Consider the following 21127-nt stretch of genomic DNA (forward strand, 5'->3'; position numbering starts at 1 on the left):
ATGACCCCCATCCACGACTCTCTAAGCACAAGAATTTTCAGAACGATAGCTTCAAAAACAACACAGTTATCCACGATTCTTTTCTGCAATGCAATCCTATGGGCGAAATGTTTCAAGATGGCGATCGGATCGCTCCGCGGAAGGAGGAGCGCTGCGAAAATGGCCGCTTCTCTTCGCCTTGCTTCTAGGGGTCCACGGTCCGCTTCTACTCCGCCTCTGGGCAAGGCGGAGCAGGCCAATTCGCTCCAGCTTCTGCGCTTCTAATCGGAGCGGAGCACATGCCTAGTAATAAAATCCTGAAATGCTTTTGGTGGTCTTCTGTCTGGGCAACTTCTCTTGACATGACTCTGACAACTGATCTGCCTATAATGATATTTGCTGAGTTTTCACCATTCTCAGCTGAAAGGTCCAAATCTGAAAAAGGATCAAACTCCCACGTGCCTTCTTTTGTCGTGTATAATTTGGACAATTTCCACTTGCCCCATTTCCTACCACCACTACAGAACATCCTATGATGTATTTGTTTCAGTTCAATATTTAGATCGTCCCTTTCTAACCCTGTAGGGCAGTTGGACTTGAGCAAGGTCCCCTGTTTGAATTGTTTGAGCTTAAGCACCAGTCTTCTTATTTGTACACAATTTGCAGTTTTGTTTTTTCTTCACGATTGCAAATCTTCCTGCACTTAACGTTTGGATTGAATGTACGCCTCTTGGTCTGCCAAGCGAGTGAGTCTTTATTTATTTGTGGAATTTATATACTGTTGAATATAGTAAAATTCACCATAGGGACCAATCCTATGGCTCCTAGACAGTATTTGGGGAGGGGGGGGAGAGAGGATTTTTCAAATTCCTGGATCAGAGGTGGGAGGGAGCACTCCAACCTCAGACTCAAGCATCCGAATTCCCCTCCGCCTTGCAGCTAGCATGGAGAGGACCACGCTGGCTCCCTCTCTCAAGTCCCAAAAGCAACCGGAAAGAGGAGGGAAAGGAGGGCAGTTTGTGGGCAGGGAGGGGACCTCCAGTCTCCCCAGCCTCCTTCCCAACTGCTCTGCAGAGCCCCAGCTAGATGGGCAAAAATGGCTGTTTAGCAAAAATGCTAAGCAGGAGGAGACCAAACCGGAAGGTCTGAGCTGGAAGCCTGTCAGTCTCAGAGTTCAAAGGCTAGTGGGCATCTTGATAGGTATGCTACAGATGTCAGGTACGCTTTATTGTGGATTCCTGCATTGAGCAGGGGGTTGGACACGATGGCCTTAAAGGCCCTTGCAACTCTACTATTCCATGATTGCACCCTTCATCACTGCAAGGGTGTTTGAGAGGTCTGCATGCTTTCACACAAAAACACACCCTCTCCATCCATTCACTTTCACACACACTGTTTGTGAACGGCTGGCTGGAGCATGTGTACATGCACAAGAATAGATTCACATGCACCCTCAGCCCCCATCCAAACTGAACAATGGGGACGGGGTGTGTGGTGTTTGCACACTCTTCCTGCTCAACCCATTGGTGGGGAATGGACTTCAGCTAAAGACATCATTTATCTGGAATGCAGCCCCATTTCCCCAAGGCTCAGCTGTTCTGCTCAGCTGTTCCCTGCTGAAGCTCAGTGGTGTGTATGGGGGGCGGGGGTGGGGCAAGAGAGAGAGACTTTGCAGGAAAAAATCCCGAAGCATTACATCAATGGGGAGAAGGCTAAACGTCACCTTTCCCAGGGTCCCCCATGTTACACAGCTGCTGAGTAATAGGAGAAGAATACTGCAGTCACACCACTTTTGCCAACTGCAGGGGAAAATGCCACTGATCACATCAGCTTAGACACTGGACTGGAAGCGGCCCGGGAATAGAGCATTGCCCACCTGTGGACACTATTGTCTCCATCAGTCATGTAAGCAACGCTAAGCAGGAAGCTAGCCTAACCTCACTGGGGAGCACTGTGTTGGGGGGGCACTAATGATAAAGTCATCAGTATCATTGCTGAAAGACATCAAGCTAGACTAGTGTGAATTCACTACTTACCATAAATAGGTAGAACTAGGGAACAGAGTTGCACTTATTTTAAAAATGCCAATGTTTATGCTGCTGCTTCCATAGCCATGAGGTTCTGTTTGAGACAGGGCTTTTACTCATGGTGCATTAGCTTACCTTTCAGAGGACAGATTTCCACCCCCACCCCAAGTGGGAGAGATGGAGAGATACCTGTAGGTTAAATTATCATAGAATCATAGAATAGCAGAGCTGGAAGGGGCCTACAAGGCCATCGAGTCCAACCACCTGCTCAATGTAGGAATCCACCCTAAAGCATCCCTGACAGATGCTTGTCCAGCTGCATCTTGAAGGCCTCTAGTGTGGGAGAGCCCACAACCTCCCTAGGTAACTGATTCCATTGTCGTACTGCTCTAAAAGTCAGGAAGTTTTTCCTGAAGTCCAGCCGGAATCTGGCTTCCTTTAACTTGAGCCCGTTATTCCGTGTCCTGCACTCTGGGAGGATCAAGAAGAGATCCTGGCCCTCCCCTGTGTGACAACCTTTTAAGTATTTGAAGAGTGCTATCATGTCTCCCCTCAATCTTCTCTTCTCCAGGCTAAACATGCCCAGTTCTTCCAGTCTATAAGGATAGCCAGAACATATAGGAAAATATTTCTCTCTTGTGGATAAACTGAAGATTTTATTGTGAAATAAAAGCAACAGGAAACCAGTTTAAATAACATCAATTCAAAATTTGAATAAATGATTTACATCAAACTCTGCATTATTCTCCCCATATATTTGGGATACTTAATAAGTTGTTCTCTGGGGATTTCCTTCCTCTGTTATTTTTGTAGGAGATATTCTGGAACTCAGTCTTTTAAACTGGTGCTTCAGGACACTCCTATAATATACACCCAGGCCAAGAGCTAAAGTGGCAGCAAAAAGGACAGATACAGTTCCTACAATAATTTGTGGAATGACAACGCTCCTGTGATCAAAAGCAGGTCCACTGTCAATGCTACCACCGTAGCCTCTGTTTAGACAGTCAGGAGGTTCCCAACCATAATTGCAATGGCAATGTTTGCGGTTGTTGCATTTTCCCCGATTATGGCACTTTGTGACATCACAATCATACTTCAAGAGGGACACGGACACACATTTCCTCTTAATGCACATCATGTCAGTGCCGCAAGGAGTTCCATCTATCACTGCCCCAATATCAGCAATCTCCATTCCGCTGTGGTAGTCTATACTCCAGCATTTTGTATTGCCAACAGGTGTTTGGATTATGGTACTGTGGTCCTCCAAAGAAGGTAAGCTATTCACATTTTCACACTGGATTCGGCCACACAGGATATTATTTTTATGACATTTCTTTAAGGCTCCATGTTTAAGGCCACAGTTGCCAAAGCGGTCACCTTGAGAATTCAGTACTCCGAAACAATTCTCTGAAGCAACTGTTGCTTGATTGCCAAAGATGGCTTTGCACTGCTTGCTGTGGGTAGTACACACCCCATGATAACAATATCCATTAGCACTGCATGGGGCACCATCTTGCACATAAAGGTCTTCAGGGCACCATGCTGAAGTCCCATTGCAGAATTCAGGGAGATCACAGGCGCTAGTCTTCTGTCTGCAAATAGTTCGGTGTAGACGATAAAGACAATGGTGGCAACACTCTCCAATATTACAATCAGCACCTGGACGCAACTTACAATTAGATAAGCAACATAGATCTAAATCACACTCAGCTTTTGAACCACAGTCACATTGCTCACCCTTTTCCACTACTTTGTTGCCACAGAATTTCGATTTATACATTTTCTTAGGGTTTGGTGGAATTAACAAGCAAGGAGTGTTCCTATGTGGATAATACTCCATGTAACTGCAATTGCTAAACTTATCTGTGTTTTCTTGACTTTCAGCCATAATGCAGTCTTTTTTTTCACAATGACAGTATTTGACGTCATGTCTCATTCCAAGCAAATGTCCCAATTCATGGGCAAATGTGTTAGAAAACAGGAACAAACTAGAAGTCACATAAGATTCAACAGCAGCTCCATGACCGTTATTACAAATTGCTCCTACGTATGCCAATCCAAGAGTCCTTCCAAATGTTTTATATATAAATAGGTGTCCAGCATCATTCTTTAGCCGTGGAAGTAATGAAATTTTTCTCCAATAACAGAAAGAATTAAGTGTGACCACCATGCTGTCATTGATTTCTATGAGGTTCTTTGCTGACCAGATCTCCAGACCAACCACAGATATCTGAAGAGAAAGTGGCTCATAAAATGAATTTGCAGTATGGATGACATCCAGAACTTGTATAGCAGTATAAGTTTTATTTCTGCCAAACTTCACATATCGCTCATGTTCTACCACAACTGCCACCTTGACATACCTGGTATGTGACCACCAGTCTCTTCTGGAAGCCCTTCTGTCCACTACATTCTCTGTTTTCTGGATCACGGTGTCTTGAAGACTTTGCTCTTCCTCCGTTAGCCCACATCTCAGACGGACGGCGCCCGTCTTTTCTTCCAACCGATACACCACATGTTGAAATGTAAGAGATGCCTGGACAGGTTCAATTTCATAGGTCTCATTTTCTAATCGAAGCAGACCCCTGAGTCCCCCTGAGCAAGTGCTGAGGGTGACCAAAGAGGAAGGCGTTCCTTCTACAGAACCAAGGTAGAAACAGTCATCCCTCATAAATGGGTAGTCGACCTGGAGTTCCCCCTCTGTATTATAGGTGAAGACAGGGAAGTGTTTAGGGATGAATCCCTTCTTCTGCCTGAGGTGCACCATGTGGCCCTTCCCCTCAACGTGTACCAGATAGTTGACGTGATGAGGCTCCTGTTGTCCATACCTGGGGGTCAGTTTCCTTGGGATGGTCACTTCATAAGAGGCATACCTAAACCCCTGAGGTGGTATCTGACCTGCAGTTTCATTCATGAAATTCCATAAGATGAGCATCAGCAGCCTGGTAGAAATGTTCTCCATTTCCTCTCATAGAAGGCATCTACCAGAGCACCCCACACAGTCTCCTTATCTAGGACAGCAAAGCCCCCTGAAGCAGCTGGTTCCAGCTAGGCCTGAAGGAGGTTTGGAAGGGGGCTTCACTGAGATAAAGAATGAAGGTTGTCTCCATAACAACAGTCAATACAGTTATCTTTAGAATGGGGTGGAGCTTGGAGGATCAAGGATGGAATAGAATGAGGAAAGAATGGGAGCAGATGGATAGGAAGGAAAAGATGGCTGAAGGGTGGTTGCTGGAAGGGCTACAGGAAGAAGAGTTACATGTGCCATGAATTTGAGGGCCAAGGATCGGGGATATGAAAGATAATCAAGGAATCTGACATCACAGTAATGGAAGGGGTGTGCCACCATCTCCTGAGGGTTTGATACTTGATATACTGGAAGGATATGTACTTTTCATACTATCTCTAAGAAGATGAAGATACGACACATGGACAGTAGTAGCCTCCTGTGCTGCCCAGATGATGATGGAATGCAAGATGCAGCAGTATCGGCTAAGCTGGAGGTGTTCCAAAATCCAGAAATTGAGCTGCCTGCCTGTTCTGGGTAGGGTTGCATTTCCTCTGAAGGATTCTTGTGGATCTATCCATGTCACTGGAGGCCCAGAAGAGCTCAGTGGCCCTGATTGCCCATTACCAACTTTGGTGGATGCAACAACTACACCTGTTGCTGGATAGCCATGGTGATGCCTAAACTGGTAACCTGCCAATTAGACCACTGCAGTGCACTCTATGTGGGGCTGCCCTTGTGCCTGGTTCAGAAGCTTCACCTAGTACACAATGCAACAGCTGGGATGCTCAGTAGAGCACCTAGATATACATGCGTTACATTTGTCTTAAGAGAACTGCACTGGCTGCCTATGAGCTACCAAGCCATGTTCAAGGCTTTGGTGCCGATAATCAAAGCCCCGAATAACTTAGGACCAAGATACTTTGCTGAAGTCTTCCTTTGTAACACGGATCTGACACCGAATAGAATAGCAACACTGCGTAGACAGTATTGAGCAAGATGGACCAATGGAATTGCTTGGTACAAGGCAAGTTCCGCTGTTCCTCTTTTTAACTGTTAAACCATGGCAGAAAACCAGAATGGTTTGCGGAGGCTTCTGGTCCCTCCTTGTTGGCCCAGCCAAAAGTAGCAGCGAAAAGTTCTGACGTAAGTTTGGTGCAGAAGGATGTTGCAGAGATGTACGACAGAAAGGGACCTCGGATTGGTGTCAGAGCTGGGGGCACCAGGGCTGTTGGGTCTCTGACTTCATCCCAAGGATGCTGGTTTTTGGTCTGCTCCATGCTCCATAAGAAAGCAATTCCAGTATTTCTAAGGAATTCTTTATTCATTATCTCATGCTCCATTCCCAGCCCTCAGTGCAGTTCCTTTTTCCTTCCGTCATGGTTCCCTCCTTTCTCCTGGGTCCTACACAGGACAAGCATCTCAGAACCCAAACTAATAGTTAAAAGGGTGCAATACATCCCCTTTTAAATATGTTTTTTAAATTATATCAGCTGTTGGCCAATGTAATAAAATCCTGAAATGCTTTTGGTGGTCTTCTGTCTTGGCAACTTCTCTTGACATGACTCTGACAACTGATCTGCCTATAATGGTATTTGCTGAGCTTTCGCCATTCTCAGCTGAAAGGTCCAAATCTGATTAAAGCTCAAATACCTACACGCCTTGTTTTGTTGTTTATAATTTGGACAATTTCCACTTGCCCCATTTCTTACCACCACAAAATACTACAGAACATCCATTATGATCTATTTGTTTCAGTTCAATAACTAGATCGTCCCTTTCTAACCCTGTAGGGAAGTTGGACTTGAGCAAGGTCCCCTGTTTGAATTGTTTGAGATTAAGCACCGGACTTCTTATTTGTACACAATTTGCAGTTTTGTTTTTTCTTCACAATTGCAAATCTTCTTGCACTTACGTTTGGATTGAATGTACTCCTCTTGGTCTGCCAAGCGAGTGAGTCTTTATTTATTTGTGGAATTTATATACTGTTGAATATAGTAAAATTCACCATAGGGACCAATCCTATGGCTCCTGGACAATATTTGGGGAGGGGGGGAGAGAGGATTTTTCAAATTCCTGGATCAGAGGTGGGAGGGAGCACTCCAACCTCAGACTCAGGTGTCCGAATTCCCCTCCGCCTTGCAGCTAGCATGGAGGGGACCACGCTGGCTCCCCCTCTCAAATCACAAAAGCAACCTGAGAGAGGAGCGAAAGGAGGGCAGTTTGTGGGCAGGGAGGGGACCTCCAGTCTCCCCAGCCTCCTTCCCAACTGCTCTGCAGAGCCCCAGCTAGATGGGCAAAAATGGCTGTTTAGCAAAAATGCTAAGCAGGAGGAGAACAAACCGGAAGCTCTGAGCTGGAAGCCTGTCAGTTGGAAGGCCCCTTCCAACTCTACTATTCCATGATTGCACCCTTCATCACTGCAAGGGTGTATGAGAGGTCTGCATGCTTTCACACAAAAACACACCCTCTCCATCCATTCACTTTCACACACACTGTTTGCAAACGGCTGGCTCGAGCATGTGTACATGCACAAGAATAGATTCACATGCACCCTCAGCCCCCATCCAAACTGAACAATGGGGATGGGGTGTGTGGTGTTTGCACACTCTTCCTGCTCAACCCATTGGTGGGGAATGGACGTCAGCTAAGGACTTCATTTATCTGGAATGCAGCCCCATTTCCCCAAGGCTCAGCTGTTCTGCTCAGCTGTTCCCTGCTGAAGCTCAGTGGTGTTTATGGGGGGGGGGGGGGAGAGAGAGAGAGAGACATTGCAGGAAAAAAATCCCGAAGCATTACATCAATGGGGAGAGAGCTAAACATCACCTTTCCCAGGGTCCCCCATGTTACACAGCTGCTGAGTAATAGGAGAAGACTGCAGCCGCACCACTTTTGCCAACTGCAGGAGGAAATGCCACTGACAACATCAACATAGAAACTGGACTGGAAGCGGCCCGGGAATAGAGCATTGCCCACCTGTGAACACTATTGTCTCCATCAGTCATGTAAGCAACGCTAAGCAGGAAGCTAGCCTAACCTCACTGGGGAGCACAGTGGGGGGGAAGAGCAATAAGGATAAAGTCATCAGTATCATTGCTGAAAGACATCTAGCCAGAATAGTGTGAATTCACTACTTACCATAACTAGGTAGCACTAGGGAACAGTGTCGCAGTGCGAATGTTTACGCTGCTGTTTCCAGAGCTATGGGGTTCTGTTTGAGACAGGGCCTTTACTCAGGGTGTGTTATCTTCCCTTTCAAAGGACAGATTACCCCCCACCCCTGGTGAGAGAGATGGAGAGATCCCGGTAGGTTAAATTATAAGGTCAGCCAGAAATATAGGAAAATATTTCACTCTTGTGGATAAACTGAAGATTTTATTGTGAAATAAAAGCAACTGGAAACCAGCCTAAATAACATCAATTCAAAATTTGAATGAATTATTTACATCGAACTCTGCATTATTCTCCCCATATATTTGGGATACTTAATAAGTTGTTCTCTGGGGATTTCCTTCCTCTGTTGTTTTTGTAGGAGAGATTCTGGAACTCAGTCTTTTAAACTGGTGCTTCAGCACACTCCGATAATGTACACCCAGGCCAAGAGCTAAAGTGGCAGCAAAAAGGACAGATACAGTTCCTACAATAATTTGTGGAATGACAACGCTTCTTTGATCGAAATCAGGTCCACTGTCAATGCTACCACCGTAGCCTTCCATAAGACAGTCAGGAGGCGCCCAGCCATAATCGCAATGGCACTGTTTGCGGTTGTTGCATATTCCCCGATAATGGCACTTTGTGAAATTACAATCATAGTTCAAGAGGGACACGGACACACATTTCCTCTTAATGCACATCATGTCAGTGCCGCAAGGAGTTCCATCTATCACTGCCCCAATATCAGCAATCTCCATTCCGCTGTGGTAGTCAATACTCCAGCATTTTGTATTGCCAACAGGTGTTTGGATTATGGTACTGTGGTCCTCCAAAGAAGGTAAGCTATGCACATTTTCACACTGGATTCGGCCACACAGGATATTCTTTTTACGACATTTCTTAAAGGCTCCATGTCTAAGGCCACAGTTGCCAAAGCGATCACCTTGAGAATTCAGTACTCTGAAACAACTCTCTGAAGCAACTGTTGCTTGATTGCCAAAGATGGCTTTGCACTGCTTGCTGTGGGTAGTACACACCCCATGATAACAATATCCACTAGCACTGCATGGGGCACCATCTTGCACATAAAGGTCTTCAGGGCACCATGCTGAAGTCCCATTGCAGAACTCAGGGAGATCACAGGCGCTAGTCCCCCGTCTGCAAATAGTTCGGTGTGAAAGATAAAGGCAATGGAGGCAACACTGTCCAATACTACAATCAGCACCTGGACGCAACTTACAATTAGATAAGCAACATAGATCCAAATCACACTCAGCTTTTGAACCACAGTCACATTGCTCGCCCTTTTCCACTACTTTGTTGCCACAGAATTTCGATTCATATATTTTCTTAGGGTTCACTGGAATTAACAAGCAAGGAGTGTTCCTTTGTGCAAAATACTGCATGTAACTGCAATTGCTAAACTTATCTGAGAATTTTTCAATTGCAGCCATAATGCAGTCTTTTCTCTCACAATGACAGTATTTGCTGTCATGTCTCATTCCAAGCAAATGTCCCAATTCATGGGCAAATGTGTGAGAAAACAGGAAGAAACTAGAAGTCACATATGATTCAACAGCAGCTCCATAATAGTCATTACAAATTGCTCCTACGTATGCGTTGCCAACTGTATTTACATTCATTTTATATATAAATAAGTGACCAGCATCATTTATCAGCCGTGGAAGTAATGACATTGTTCTCCAATAAGAGAAAGAATTAAGTATGACTTCCATGCTGTCATTGATTTCTATGAGGTTCTTTGCTGACCAGATCTCCAGACCAGCCACAGATATCTGAAGAGAAAGTGGCTCATAAAATGAATTTGCAGTATGGATGACATTCAGAACTTCTATAGCAGTATAAGTTTCATTTCTGCCAAACTGCACATATCGCTCATGTCCAACCACAACTGCCACGTTAACATACCTGGTATGTGACCACCAGTCTCTTCTGGAAGCCCTTCTGTCCACTACATTCTCTGTTTTCTGGATCACGGTGTCTTGAAGACTTTGCTCTTCCTCCGTTAGCCCACATCTCAGATGGACGGCGCCCGTCTTTTCTTCCAACCGATACACCACATGTTGAAAAGTTAGAGATGTCTGGACATGTTCAATTTCATAGGTCTCATTTTCTAATCGAAGTAGACCCCTGAGTCCCCCTGAGCAAGTGCTGAGGGTGACCAAAGAGGAAGGCATTCCTTCTACAGAACCAAGGTAGAAACAGTCATCCCTGATAAATGGGTAGTCCACCTGGAGTTCCCCCTCTATATTATAGGTGAAGACAGGGAAGTGTTTAGGGATGATTCCCTTTTTCTGTCTGAGGTGCACCATGTGGCCCTTCCCCTCAAGGTATACCAGATAGTTGACATGATGAGGCTCCTGTTGTCCATACCTGGGGGTCAGTTTCCTTGGGATGGTCACTTCATAAGAGACATAACTAAACCCCTGAGGTGGTATCTGACCTGCAGTTTCATTCATGACATTCCATAAGATGAGCATCAGCAGCCTGGTAGAAATGTTCTCCATTTCCTCTCATAGAAGGCATCTACCAGAGCACCCTACACAGTCTCCTTATCTAGGACAGCAAAGCCCCCTGAAGCAGCTGGTCCCAGCTAGGCCTGAAGGAGGTTTGGAAGGGGGCTTCACTGAGATAAAGAATGAAGGTTGTCTCCATAACAACAGTCAATACAGTTATCTTTAGAATGGGGTGGAGCTTGGAGGATCAAGGATGGAATAGAATGAGGAAAGAATGGCAGCAGATGGATAGGAAGGAAAACATGGCTTAAGGATGGTTGCTGGAAGGGCTACAGGAAGAAGAGTTACATGTGCCATGAATTTGAGGGCCAAGGATCGGGGAAATGAAAGATAATCAAGGAATCTGGCATCACAGTAATGGAAGGGGTGTGCCACCATCTCCTGAGGGTTTGATACTTGATATACTGGAAGGATATGTACTTTTCATACTATCTCTAAGAAGATGAAGATATGACTCATTGACAGTAGTAGCCTCCTGTGCTGCCCAGATGATGATGGAATGCAAGATGCAGCAGTATCGGCTAAGCTGGAGCTGTTCCCAAATCCAGGAATTGAGCTGCCTGCCTGTTCTGGGGCCCAGAAGAGCTCAGTGGCCCTGAGCGCCCATTACCAACTTTGATGGATGCAACAACTAACTACACCTGTTGCTGGATAACCATGGTGATACCTACACTGGTAACCTGACAATTAGACTACTTCAGTGCACACTATGTGGGGCTGCCCTTGTGCCTGGTGCAGAAGCTTCACCTAGTACACAATGCAACAGTTCACCCCAAGGAAACTGGTTTTCTGTCTGCTCCATGCGCCATAAGAAAGCAATTCCAGTATTTCTAAAGAATTGTTTATTCATTATCTCGTGCTCCATCCCCAGACCTCAGTACAGTTCCTTTTTCCTTCCATCGTGGTTCCCTTCTCTCTCTTGGGTCCTACACAGGACAAGCATCTCAGAACCCAAACTAATAGTTAAAAGGATGCAATACATCCCCTTTTAAATATGTTTTTAAAATTATATAAGCTGTTGGCCAATGTAATAAAATCCTGAAATGCTTTTGGTGGTCTTCTGTCTCGGCAACTTCTCTTGACATGACTCTTACAACTGATCTGCCTATAATGATATTTGCTGAGCTTTCGCCATTCTCAGCTGAAAGGTCCAAATCTGAATAAAGCTCAAACACCCACGCGCCTGATTTTGCTGTGTATAATTTGGACAATTTCCACTTGCCCCATTTCCTACCACCACTAAATACTACGGAACATCCGATATGATCTATTTGTTTCAGTTCAATAACTAGATCGTCTCTTTCTAACCCTGTAGGGAAGTTGGACTTGAGCAAGGTCTCTTTCAGAGACCAGCCGTGAGTCAAAGCGTTCTGCTAAATGCTTTATTGCTTTAGTGGTTTATTGCCAATTACGCAGCTATAAATCTCTGGCCAAGCATGCAGGAGGCGACTGCTGCTGTTTAAGAGAAACGCAGTCCCTTACATAGGGTCCAATAGTTCTAGCCAGAGACAAGTTCTGAAGCTCAAGCCTACCGATCCAGGTGGAAGAACCAAACAGAGGGTGCCGGTGTCAAGGAGCCAAGAGCAAGCGAAAGTCAAGTCCAGTCCTATATCAAGAGCCAAGTCAGTCATCCAAAATGCCAGGGATAAACGTTCAAGCGGAGTCAATCAAGTCGGTCCAGGTCAGGAATCCAAAGTCACGGTCAAGAGGCAAGGCGTGGGGGCACAGTAGCAACCGGAGGAACGAAAGGTGTTTGCTACACTGGACCAGCGGTCAGATTTCCCCTTTTCAAGCCCTGCCAGCATGACTCCACCCAGCTCCCAGCTGTGCCTCATTCCTCCACCCTTTGACCCAACCCCCTACTTCAGCTCGGCGTCTTTTCCCTGCCTGTTCTGCAGGCACCTGACCAGACACCCTGCATTTGTTCTGCCCTTTCCCTACGTCTCCTTTCGCGGGGGCTAGGTGGTCGAACCACCCCCGTCTCTGACTCAGCCTCAGGAGAGACAGGCAGAGGAAGCAACGGACTGGCCCGTGGCTCCTCCACGGGACCTGAATCCTCCTCCATTGCACGACTCCCTTCCAACTGTGCACCGGTCTCTGGTCCGGCTGTGGGGAAGGAAACGCCCTCTACTTCTTGTAAGTTTGCCTCCTCCTCATCTGAGGAGGCTTCCTCGGGTGCAACCCTAACAGTCTCCTGTTTGAATTGTTTGAGATTAAGCACCGGTCTTCTTATCTATATACAATTTGCAGTTTTGTTTTTCTTGTCTTCACGTTTGGACTGAATGTACCCCTCTTGGTCTGCCAAGCAAGCGAGTCTTAATTTATTATTTGTGGAATTTATATACTGTTGAATAGGGGTGTGCACGGACCCCCGCTCCGCCCCGCGGGCCGATCCGAAAATAAGGTAAGGCCGGGAGAGGAGGGCGGGAGGTTTGGGGGTGCTCTTGGATCCAGAATCCGTGCGGCGACAGCGGCAGAGCCCGGTAAGGGACCAAGGGGTAGGGGGGCCTTACCTGCTTCCATCCGCGGTCCGTCGGCGTCTTCAATTGAGCCCGTGGTTCAACCAGGAAGTCTGGGCCGCTTGCAGGCTCAATTAAAGACACCGCGGGCTCAATTGAAGACGCCGACGGACCGCGGATGGAGGCAGGTAAGGGAGTGGAGGGCGGGGGAGTTACCGGGCCCTGCCGCCGTCGCCGCCCATGCAGCGATGGCGGCAGAGCCCGGTAAGGGACCAAGGGAGAGGGGGGCCTTACCTACCTCCGTCCGCGGTCCGTCGGCGTCTTCAATTGACCCCGCGGTTCAACCAGGAAGCATGGGCGACAGCGACCCCACTTACCTTTGCAGCGGAGCTCCGGATCGAGGCAAAGGATCCGCCTTCACCTTGATCCTCTTTGCCACGCTCCGCCGGCCCCCCAATCCTCTTCGCCTCTGCCTTAAGGGCAGGCGAAGCCCCCCGCTCTGCTTCTAATTCGCCGGTCTGATTAGAAGCGGAGCACATTCCTAATATACATGAAGCCACTGAGGGAGGTTATCCAGAGATGTGGACTGAGGTGTCATCAATATGCGGATGATACCCAGCTCTACCTTTCCTTTTCATCAAATCCAGGTGAGGCAGTGGTTGTTCTGAACCAGTGTCTGGGCACAGTAATGGACTGGATAAGGGCTAACAAACTGAGACTCAATCCAGACAATCTTGGAGGTACTGTTAGTGGGTGGTTCATCTGTCTGGCGAGGTGATGTTCATCCTGCTTTGGAGGTGGTTGCACTCTCCCTAAAGGATCGGGTCCATCGTTTGGGGGTGCTCTTGGATCCAGAACTGTCATCTGAGGCACAGGTGAACTCAGTGGCAAAGAGCACCTTTTATCAGCTTAGGCTGATATACCAACTGCGCCCTTATCTGCACGGAGATAGCCTAGCTACAGTTATCCATGCTCTGATAACCTCTCGTTTGGATTACTGCAATGTGTTATACGTGGGGTTGCCTTTGAAAACGGTCCAGACACTTCAACTGGAACAAAACAGGGCAGCAGAGTTACTAACAGGGACTGGCGGACGAGACCACATCACACCAGTCCTTTTCCAGCTTCATTGGCTGCCAGTTCAGGTCCGGGCCCGATTCAAAGTGCTGGTATTGACATTTAAAGCCCTAAACAGCTTGGGGCCAGGCTATCTGAAGGAACGCCTCCTCCCATATGTACCTGCCCGGACCCTAAGGTCATCCTCAGGGGTCCTTCTCCGTGAGCCCCTGCCAAAGGAAGTGAGGCAGGTGGCTACCAGGAGGAGGGTCTTCTCTGCTGTGGCACCCCAGTTGTGGAAGGAGCTCCCTAAGGAGGTTTGCTTGGCACCTACATTATATTCTTTTAGATGCGAGGTGAAGAACTTTTATTCTCCCAGCATTTTAACAGTCTATAAATTTATTTTAACTTGCTCTTTTAAATTTGTCGTTTTGCATTGCTGCTGTTTTTATCTTGGTTGTGCTTTTATATTGTATTTTATATTATGGTTTTATACTGTTGTTTCATACTTGAATTGTCTTAATTTTGTAAACCGCCCAGACAGTTTCAGCTATTGGGCGGTATAGAAATGCAATAAATAAATAAAATCAATAACTAGGTAGCACTAGGGAACAGGAGTCGCAGTTATTTAAATAATGCCAATGTTTACACTGCTGTTTCCATAGCTAGGGGGTTGTTTGAGACAGGGCTTTTCCTCAAGGTGTGTAATCTTCGTTTTCAGAGGACAGATTGCCATGCCCATGCCCCTCCTGGGTGAGATAGATGGAGAGATCCCTGTAGGTTAACTTGTAAAGACAGCCAGAAAATACAGGAAAATATTTCTCTCTTGTGGATAAACTGAAGATTTTATTGTGAAATAAAAGCAACTGGAAACCAGTTTAAATAACATCAATTCAAAATTTGAATAAATGATTTACATCGAACCCTGCATTATTCTCCCCATATATTTGGAATACTTAATAAGTTGTTCTCTGGGGATTTCCTTCCTCTGTTGTTTTTGTAGGAGAGATTCTGGAACTCAGTCTTTTAAACTGGTGCTTCAGGACACTCCTATAATATACACCCAGGCCAACAGCTACAATTGCAGCAAAAAGGACAGATACAGTTCCTACAATAATTTGTGGAATGACAACGCTCCTGTGATCAAAAGCAGGTCCACTGTCAATGCTACCACCGTAGCCTCTCATAAGACAGTCAGGAGGTTCCCAGCCATAATCGCAATGGCACTGTTTGCGGTTGTTGCATATTCCCCGATTATGGCACTTTGTGGCATTACAATCATAGTTCAAGAGGGACACGGACACACAGTTCCTCTTAATGCACATCATGTCAGTGCCGCAAGGAGTTCCATCTATCACTGCCCCAATATCAGCAATCTCCATTCCGCTGTGGTAGTCAATACTCCAGCATTTTGTATTGCCAATAGGTGTTTGGATTATGGTACTGTGGTCCTCCAAAGAAGGTAAGCTATGCACATTTTCACACTGGATTCGGCCACACAGGCTATTCAAAGGATGACATTTCTTAAAGGCTCCATGTCTAAGGCCACAGTTGCCAAAGCGATCACCTTGAGAATTCAGTACTCTGAAACAACTCTCTGAAGCAACTGTTGCTTGATTGCCAAAGATGGCTTTGCACTGCTCGCTATGGGTAGTACACACCCCATGATAACAATATCCATTAGCACTGCATGGGGTACCATCTTGCACATAAAGGTCTTCAGGGCACCATGCTGAAGTCCCGTTGCAGAACTCAGGGAGATCACAGGCGCTAGTCCTCCCTCTGCAACGGTCTCGGTGTGAACGATAAAGGCAATGGAGGCAACACTGTCCAATATTACAATCAGCACCTGGACGCAACTTACAATTAGATAGGCAACATAGATCCAAATCACACTCAGCTTTTGAACCACAGTCACATTGCTCGCCCTTTTCTACTACTTTGTTGCCACAGAATTTCGATTTATAAATTTCATTGGGGTTTGGTGGAATTAACAAGCAAGGAGTGTTCCTATGTGGATAATACTCCATGTAACTGCAATTGCTATACTTATCTGTGCTTGCTTGATATGCAGCCATAATGCAGTCTTCTTTCTCACAAAGACAGTATTTGCTGTCGTGTCTCATACCAAGCATATGTCCCAATTCATGGGCAAAAGTGTTAGAAAACTGCAACAAACTATAATTCATAAACGATTCAACAGCAGCTCCATGATCGTTATTACAAATAGTTCCTACGTATGCCAATCCAAGCAAAATTCCAAATGTTTTATATATAAATAAGTGACCAGCATCATTCTTTAGCCGTGGAAGTAATGAAATTTTTCTCCAATAACAGAAAGAATTAAGTGTGACCGCCATGCTGTCATTGATTTCTATGAGGTTCTTTGCTGACCAGATCTCCAGACCAACCACAGATATCTGAAGAGAAAGCGGCTCATAAAATGAATTTGCAGTATGGATGACATCCAGAACTTGTATAGCAGTATAAGTTTCATTTCTGCCAAACTGCACATATCGCTCATGTTCTACCACAACGGCCACCTTGACATACCTGGTATGTGACCACCAGTTTCTTCTGGAAGCCCTTCTGTCCACTTCATTCTCTGTTTTCTGGATCACGGTATCTTGCTCTTCCTCCGTTAGCCCACATCTCAGACGGACGGCGCCCGTCTTTTCTTCCAACCGATACACCACATGTTGAAACGTAAGAGATGCCTGGACAGGTTCTATTTCATAGGTCTCATTTTCTAATCGAAGCAAACCCCTGAGTCCCCCTGAGCAAGTGCTGAGGGTGACCAAAGAGGAAGGCGTTCCTTCTACAGAACCAAGGTAGAAACAGTCATCCCTGATAAATGGGTAGTCCACCTGGAGTTCCCCCTCTGTATTATAGGTGAAGACAGGGAAGTGTTTAGGGATGAATCCCTTCTTCTGCCTGAGGTGAACCATGTGGCCCTTCCCCTCAAGGTGTACCAGATAGTTGACATGATGAGGCTCCTGTTGTCCATACCTGGGGGTCAGTTTCCTTGGGATGGTCACTTCATAAGAGGCATACCTAAACCCCTGAGGTGGTATCTGACCTGCAGTTTCATTCATGACATTCCATAAGATCAGCAGCAGCAGCCTGGTAGAAATGTTCTCCATTTCCTCTCATAGAAGGCATCTACAAGAGCACCCCACACGGTCTCCTTATCTAGGACATCAAACACCCCTGAAGCAGCTGGTTCCAGCTAGGCCTAAAGGAGGATTGGAAGGGGGCTTCACTGAGATAAAGAATGAAGGTTGTCTCCATAACAACAGTCAATACAGTTATCTTTAGAATGGGGTGGAGCTTGGAGGATCAAGGATGGAATAGAATGAGGAAAGAATGGCAGGAAATGGATAGGAAGGAAAAGATGGCTGAAGGGTGGTTGCTGGAAGGGCTACAGGAAGAAGAGTTACATGTGCCATGAACTTGAGGGCCAAGGATCGGGGAAATGAAAGATAATCAAGGAATCTGACATCACAGTAATGGAAGGGGTGTGCCACCATCTCCTGAGGGTTTGATACTTGATATACTGGAAGGATATGTACTTTTCATACTATCTCTAAGAAGATGAAGATACGACACATGGACAGTAGTAGCCTCCTGTGCTGTCCAGATGATGATGGAATGCAAGATACAGCAGTATCGGCTAAGCTGGAGCTGTTCCCAAATCCCGGAATTGAGCTGCCTGCCTGTTCTGGGTAGGGTTGCATTTCCTCTGAAGGGGCAGGTACGAAGTTTGGGGATTCTTGTGGATTTACCCCTGCCACTGGACGCCCAGAAGAGCTCAGTGGCCCTGATTGCCCATTACCAACTTTGGTGGATGCACCAACTACACCTGTTGCTGGAAAGCCATGGTGATGCCTACACTGGTTGCCCTCCTCTGAACACGCTCCAGCTTGTCTGCGTCCTTCTTGAATTGTGGAGCCCAGAACTGGATGCAATACTCTAGGCCTAACCAGGGCCGAATAGAGAGGAACCAGTACCTCACATGATTTGGAAGCTATACTTCTATTCATTCAGCCCAAAATAGCATCCCTCCCAATTTTGTGCCATCTGCAAATTTGATCAGCATTCCCTGCACCTTCTCGTCCAAATCATTAATAAAAATGTTGAAGAGCACTGGGCCCAGGACTAAGCCCTGCAAGGGCCGAGGATCAGGGAAATGAAAGATAATCAAGGAATCTGACATCACAGTAATGGAAGGGTTGTGCCTTTACCAACTTTGATGGATGCATAACTACACCTGTTGCTGGATAGCCATGGTGATGCCTACACTGGTAACCTCACAATTAGACTACTTCAGTGCACTCTATGTGGGGCTGCCCTTGTGCCTAGTTCAGAAGCTTCACCTAGTACACGATGCAACAGCTGGGATGCTCAGAAGAGCACCTAGATATACATGCATTACATTTGTCTTAAGAGAACTGCACTGGCTGCCTATGAGCTACCAGCCATGTTCAAGGCTTTGGTGCCAATAATCAATGCCCTGAACAACTCAGCACCTGGATGCTTTGCTGAAGTCTTCCTCTGTAACAGGGATCTAACACAGAATAGAATAGCAACACTGCGTAGACAGTATTGAGCAAGATGGACCAACGGAATTGCTTGATACAAGGAAGGTTCCGCTCTTCCTCTTTTAAACTGTTAAACCATGGCAGAAAACCGGAATGGTTTGTGGAGGCTTCTGGTCTCTCCTTGCTGGACCCAGCCAAAAGCAGCAGCGAAAATGGGTCTTTAACATCATCCCAGGGACGCTGGTTTTTGGTCTCCTCAATGCTCCATAAGAAAGCAATTCCAGTATTTCTAAAGAATACTTTATTCATTATCTCGTGCTCCATCCCCAGACCTCAGTGCAGTTCCTTTTTCCTTCCATCGTGGTTCCCTTCTCTCTCCTGGGACCTACCAGGACAAACATCTCAGAACCCAAACTAATAGTTAAAAGGGTGCAATACATCCCTGTTTACTATATTAACAAACATTACATAAGCTGATGGCCAATGTAATAAAGTCCTGTAATGCTTTTGGTGGTCTTCTGTCTTGGCAACTTCTCTTGACATGACTCTGACAACTGATCTGCCTATAATGATATTTGCTGAGCTTTCGCCATTCTCAGCTGAAAGGTCCAAATCTGAAAAAGGATTAAACTCCTACGCGCCTTGTTTTGTCGTGTATAATTTGGACAATTTCCATTTGCCCCGTTTCCTACCACCACTAAATATTACAGAACATCCTATGATCTATTTGTTTCAGTTCAATATTTAGATTGTGCCTTTCTAACTCTGTAGGGCAGTTGGACGTGAACAAATCTCCTGCTTGAATTGTTTGAGCTTAAGCACCGGTCTTCTTATCTGTATACAATTTGCATTTCTGTTGTTTTTTCTTCACGATTGCAAATCTTGTCATCACGTTTGGAATGAATGTACCTATCTTGGTCTGCCAAGCGAGCGAGTATTTATTTATTTGTGGAATTTATATACTGTTGAATATAGTAAAATTCAACATAGGGACCAGTCCTATGGCTCCTAGACAGTATTTGGGGAGGGGGGGAGAGAGAGGATTTTTCAAATTCCTGGATCAGAGGTGGGAGGGAGCACTCCAACCTCAGACTCAGGCGTCCGAATTCCCCTCCGCCTTGCAGCTAGCATGGAGGGGACCACGCTGGCTCCCTCTCTCAAGTCCCAAAAGCAACCTGAGAGAGGAGGGAAAGGAGGGCAGTTTGTGGGCAGGGAGGGGACCTCCAGTCTCCCCAGCCTCCTTCCCAACTGCTCTGCAGAGCCCCAGCTAGATGGGCGAAAATGGCTGTTTAGCAAAAATGCAAAGCAGGAGGTGCACAAATCGGAAGCTCTGAGCTGGAAGCCTGTCAGCCTCGGAGTTCAAAGGTTAGTGGGCATCTTCATAGGATTGCACCTAGTCACTGCAAGGGTGCTGAACACAGAGGGAAGTCAATGGTTTTTCTTAAGGTATCTAAAATGTGAACTTTTTCCTCCTAAAAGCTAGTCCTAGACCTCAGAGACCAACCTTGCCCAATTTGGTACCCTTCAGATGTTTTGGACTGCAACTCCCAGCATTCTTGGCCATGCTGGCTAGGGCTGAGAGGAGGCAACAGTTGTCCATATGCCCTATTGGGATGGTGATGGTGGCGTGTTTGTGTAATCATAGGTTAGTAGAGTTGGAAGGGGCCTGTAAGGCCATCAAGTCCAACCCCCTGCTCAGTGCAGGAATCCACTTTAAAGCATACCTGACAGATGGTTGCCCAACTGCCTCTTGAATGCCTCTAGTGTGGAAGAGCCCACAACCTCTCTAGGTAACTGGATCCATTGTCGTACTGCTCTAACAATCAGGAAGTTTTTCCTGATGTATAGCCAGAAACTGGCTTGCTGTAACTTGAGCCCATTATTCCATGTCCTGCACTCTGGGAGGATTGAGAAGAGATCCTGGCCCTCCTATGTGTGACAACCTTTCAAGTATTTGAAGAGAGCTATCATGTCTCCCCTCAATCTTCTCTTCTCCAGGCTAAACATGCCCAGTTCTTTCAGTCTCTCTTCACAGAGCTTTGTTTCCAGACCCCTGATCATCATGGTTGCTCTCCTCTGAACACACTCCAGCTTGTCTGCATCCTTCTTGAAGTGTGGTGCCTAGAACTGGACTCAATACTCAAGATGATCTAATCAGGGCCTAATAGAGGGGAACCGGTACCTCGTGTGGTTTGGAAGCTATACTTCTATTAATGCAGCCCAAAATAGCATTTGCTTTTTTTGCAGCCAATAAGTTGACTCATATTCAGCTTGTGATCTACAACAATTCCAAGATCCTTCTCGTTTGTAGTATTGCTGAGCCTAGTATCCCCCATCTTGTAACTGTTCATTTGGTTCTCCCTCCCCC

The 21127-nt window shown here is 46.2% G+C and overlaps 3 protein-coding genes across 3 annotated transcripts; all 3 read right to left on the reverse strand.

Annotated features, from left to right (window-relative positions):
- Positions 1-2772: 2772 nt before the first annotated feature.
- On the reverse strand, positions 2773-4968 carry LOC134393410 (disintegrin and metalloproteinase domain-containing protein 21-like). Its single transcript, XM_063118438.1, has one exon. The coding sequence runs from the start codon at positions 4966-4968 to the stop codon at positions 2773-2775; it is 2196 nt and encodes a 731-aa protein (XP_062974508.1).
- Positions 4969-8498: 3530 nt separating this feature from the next.
- LOC134393411 (disintegrin and metalloproteinase domain-containing protein 21-like) lies at positions 8499-10694 on the reverse strand. Its single transcript, XM_063118440.1, has one exon. It carries the CDS (start codon positions 10692-10694, stop codon positions 8499-8501), a length of 2196 nt encoding a protein of 731 aa, XP_062974510.1.
- A 4369-nt stretch (positions 10695-15063) lies between these two features.
- LOC134393762 (disintegrin and metalloproteinase domain-containing protein 21-like) lies at positions 15064-18055 on the reverse strand. The gene has a single exon (XM_063118853.1). The coding sequence runs from the start codon at positions 17359-17361 to the stop codon at positions 15175-15177; it is 2187 nt and encodes a 728-aa protein (XP_062974923.1). The 5' UTR covers positions 17362-18055; the 3' UTR covers positions 15064-15174.
- Between the last annotated feature and the right edge of the window lie 3072 nt (positions 18056-21127).

The sequence above is a fragment of the Elgaria multicarinata genome, chromosome 2 (assembly GCF_023053635.1).
Source record: "Elgaria multicarinata webbii isolate HBS135686 ecotype San Diego chromosome 2, rElgMul1.1.pri, whole genome shotgun sequence".
Lineage (NCBI taxonomy): Eukaryota > Metazoa > Chordata > Lepidosauria > Squamata > Anguidae > Elgaria > Elgaria multicarinata.

Coding starts and splice junctions, on each gene's coding strand:
- LOC134393410 (XM_063118438.1), bottom strand. CDS start 4,968: ATGGAGAACATTTCTACCAGGCTGCTGATGCTCATCTTATGGAATTTC.
- LOC134393411 (XM_063118440.1), bottom strand. CDS start 10,694: ATGGAGAACATTTCTACCAGGCTGCTGATGCTCATCTTATGGAATGTC.
- LOC134393762 (XM_063118853.1), bottom strand. CDS start 17,361: ATGGAGAACATTTCTACCAGGCTGCTGCTGCTGATCTTATGGAATGTC.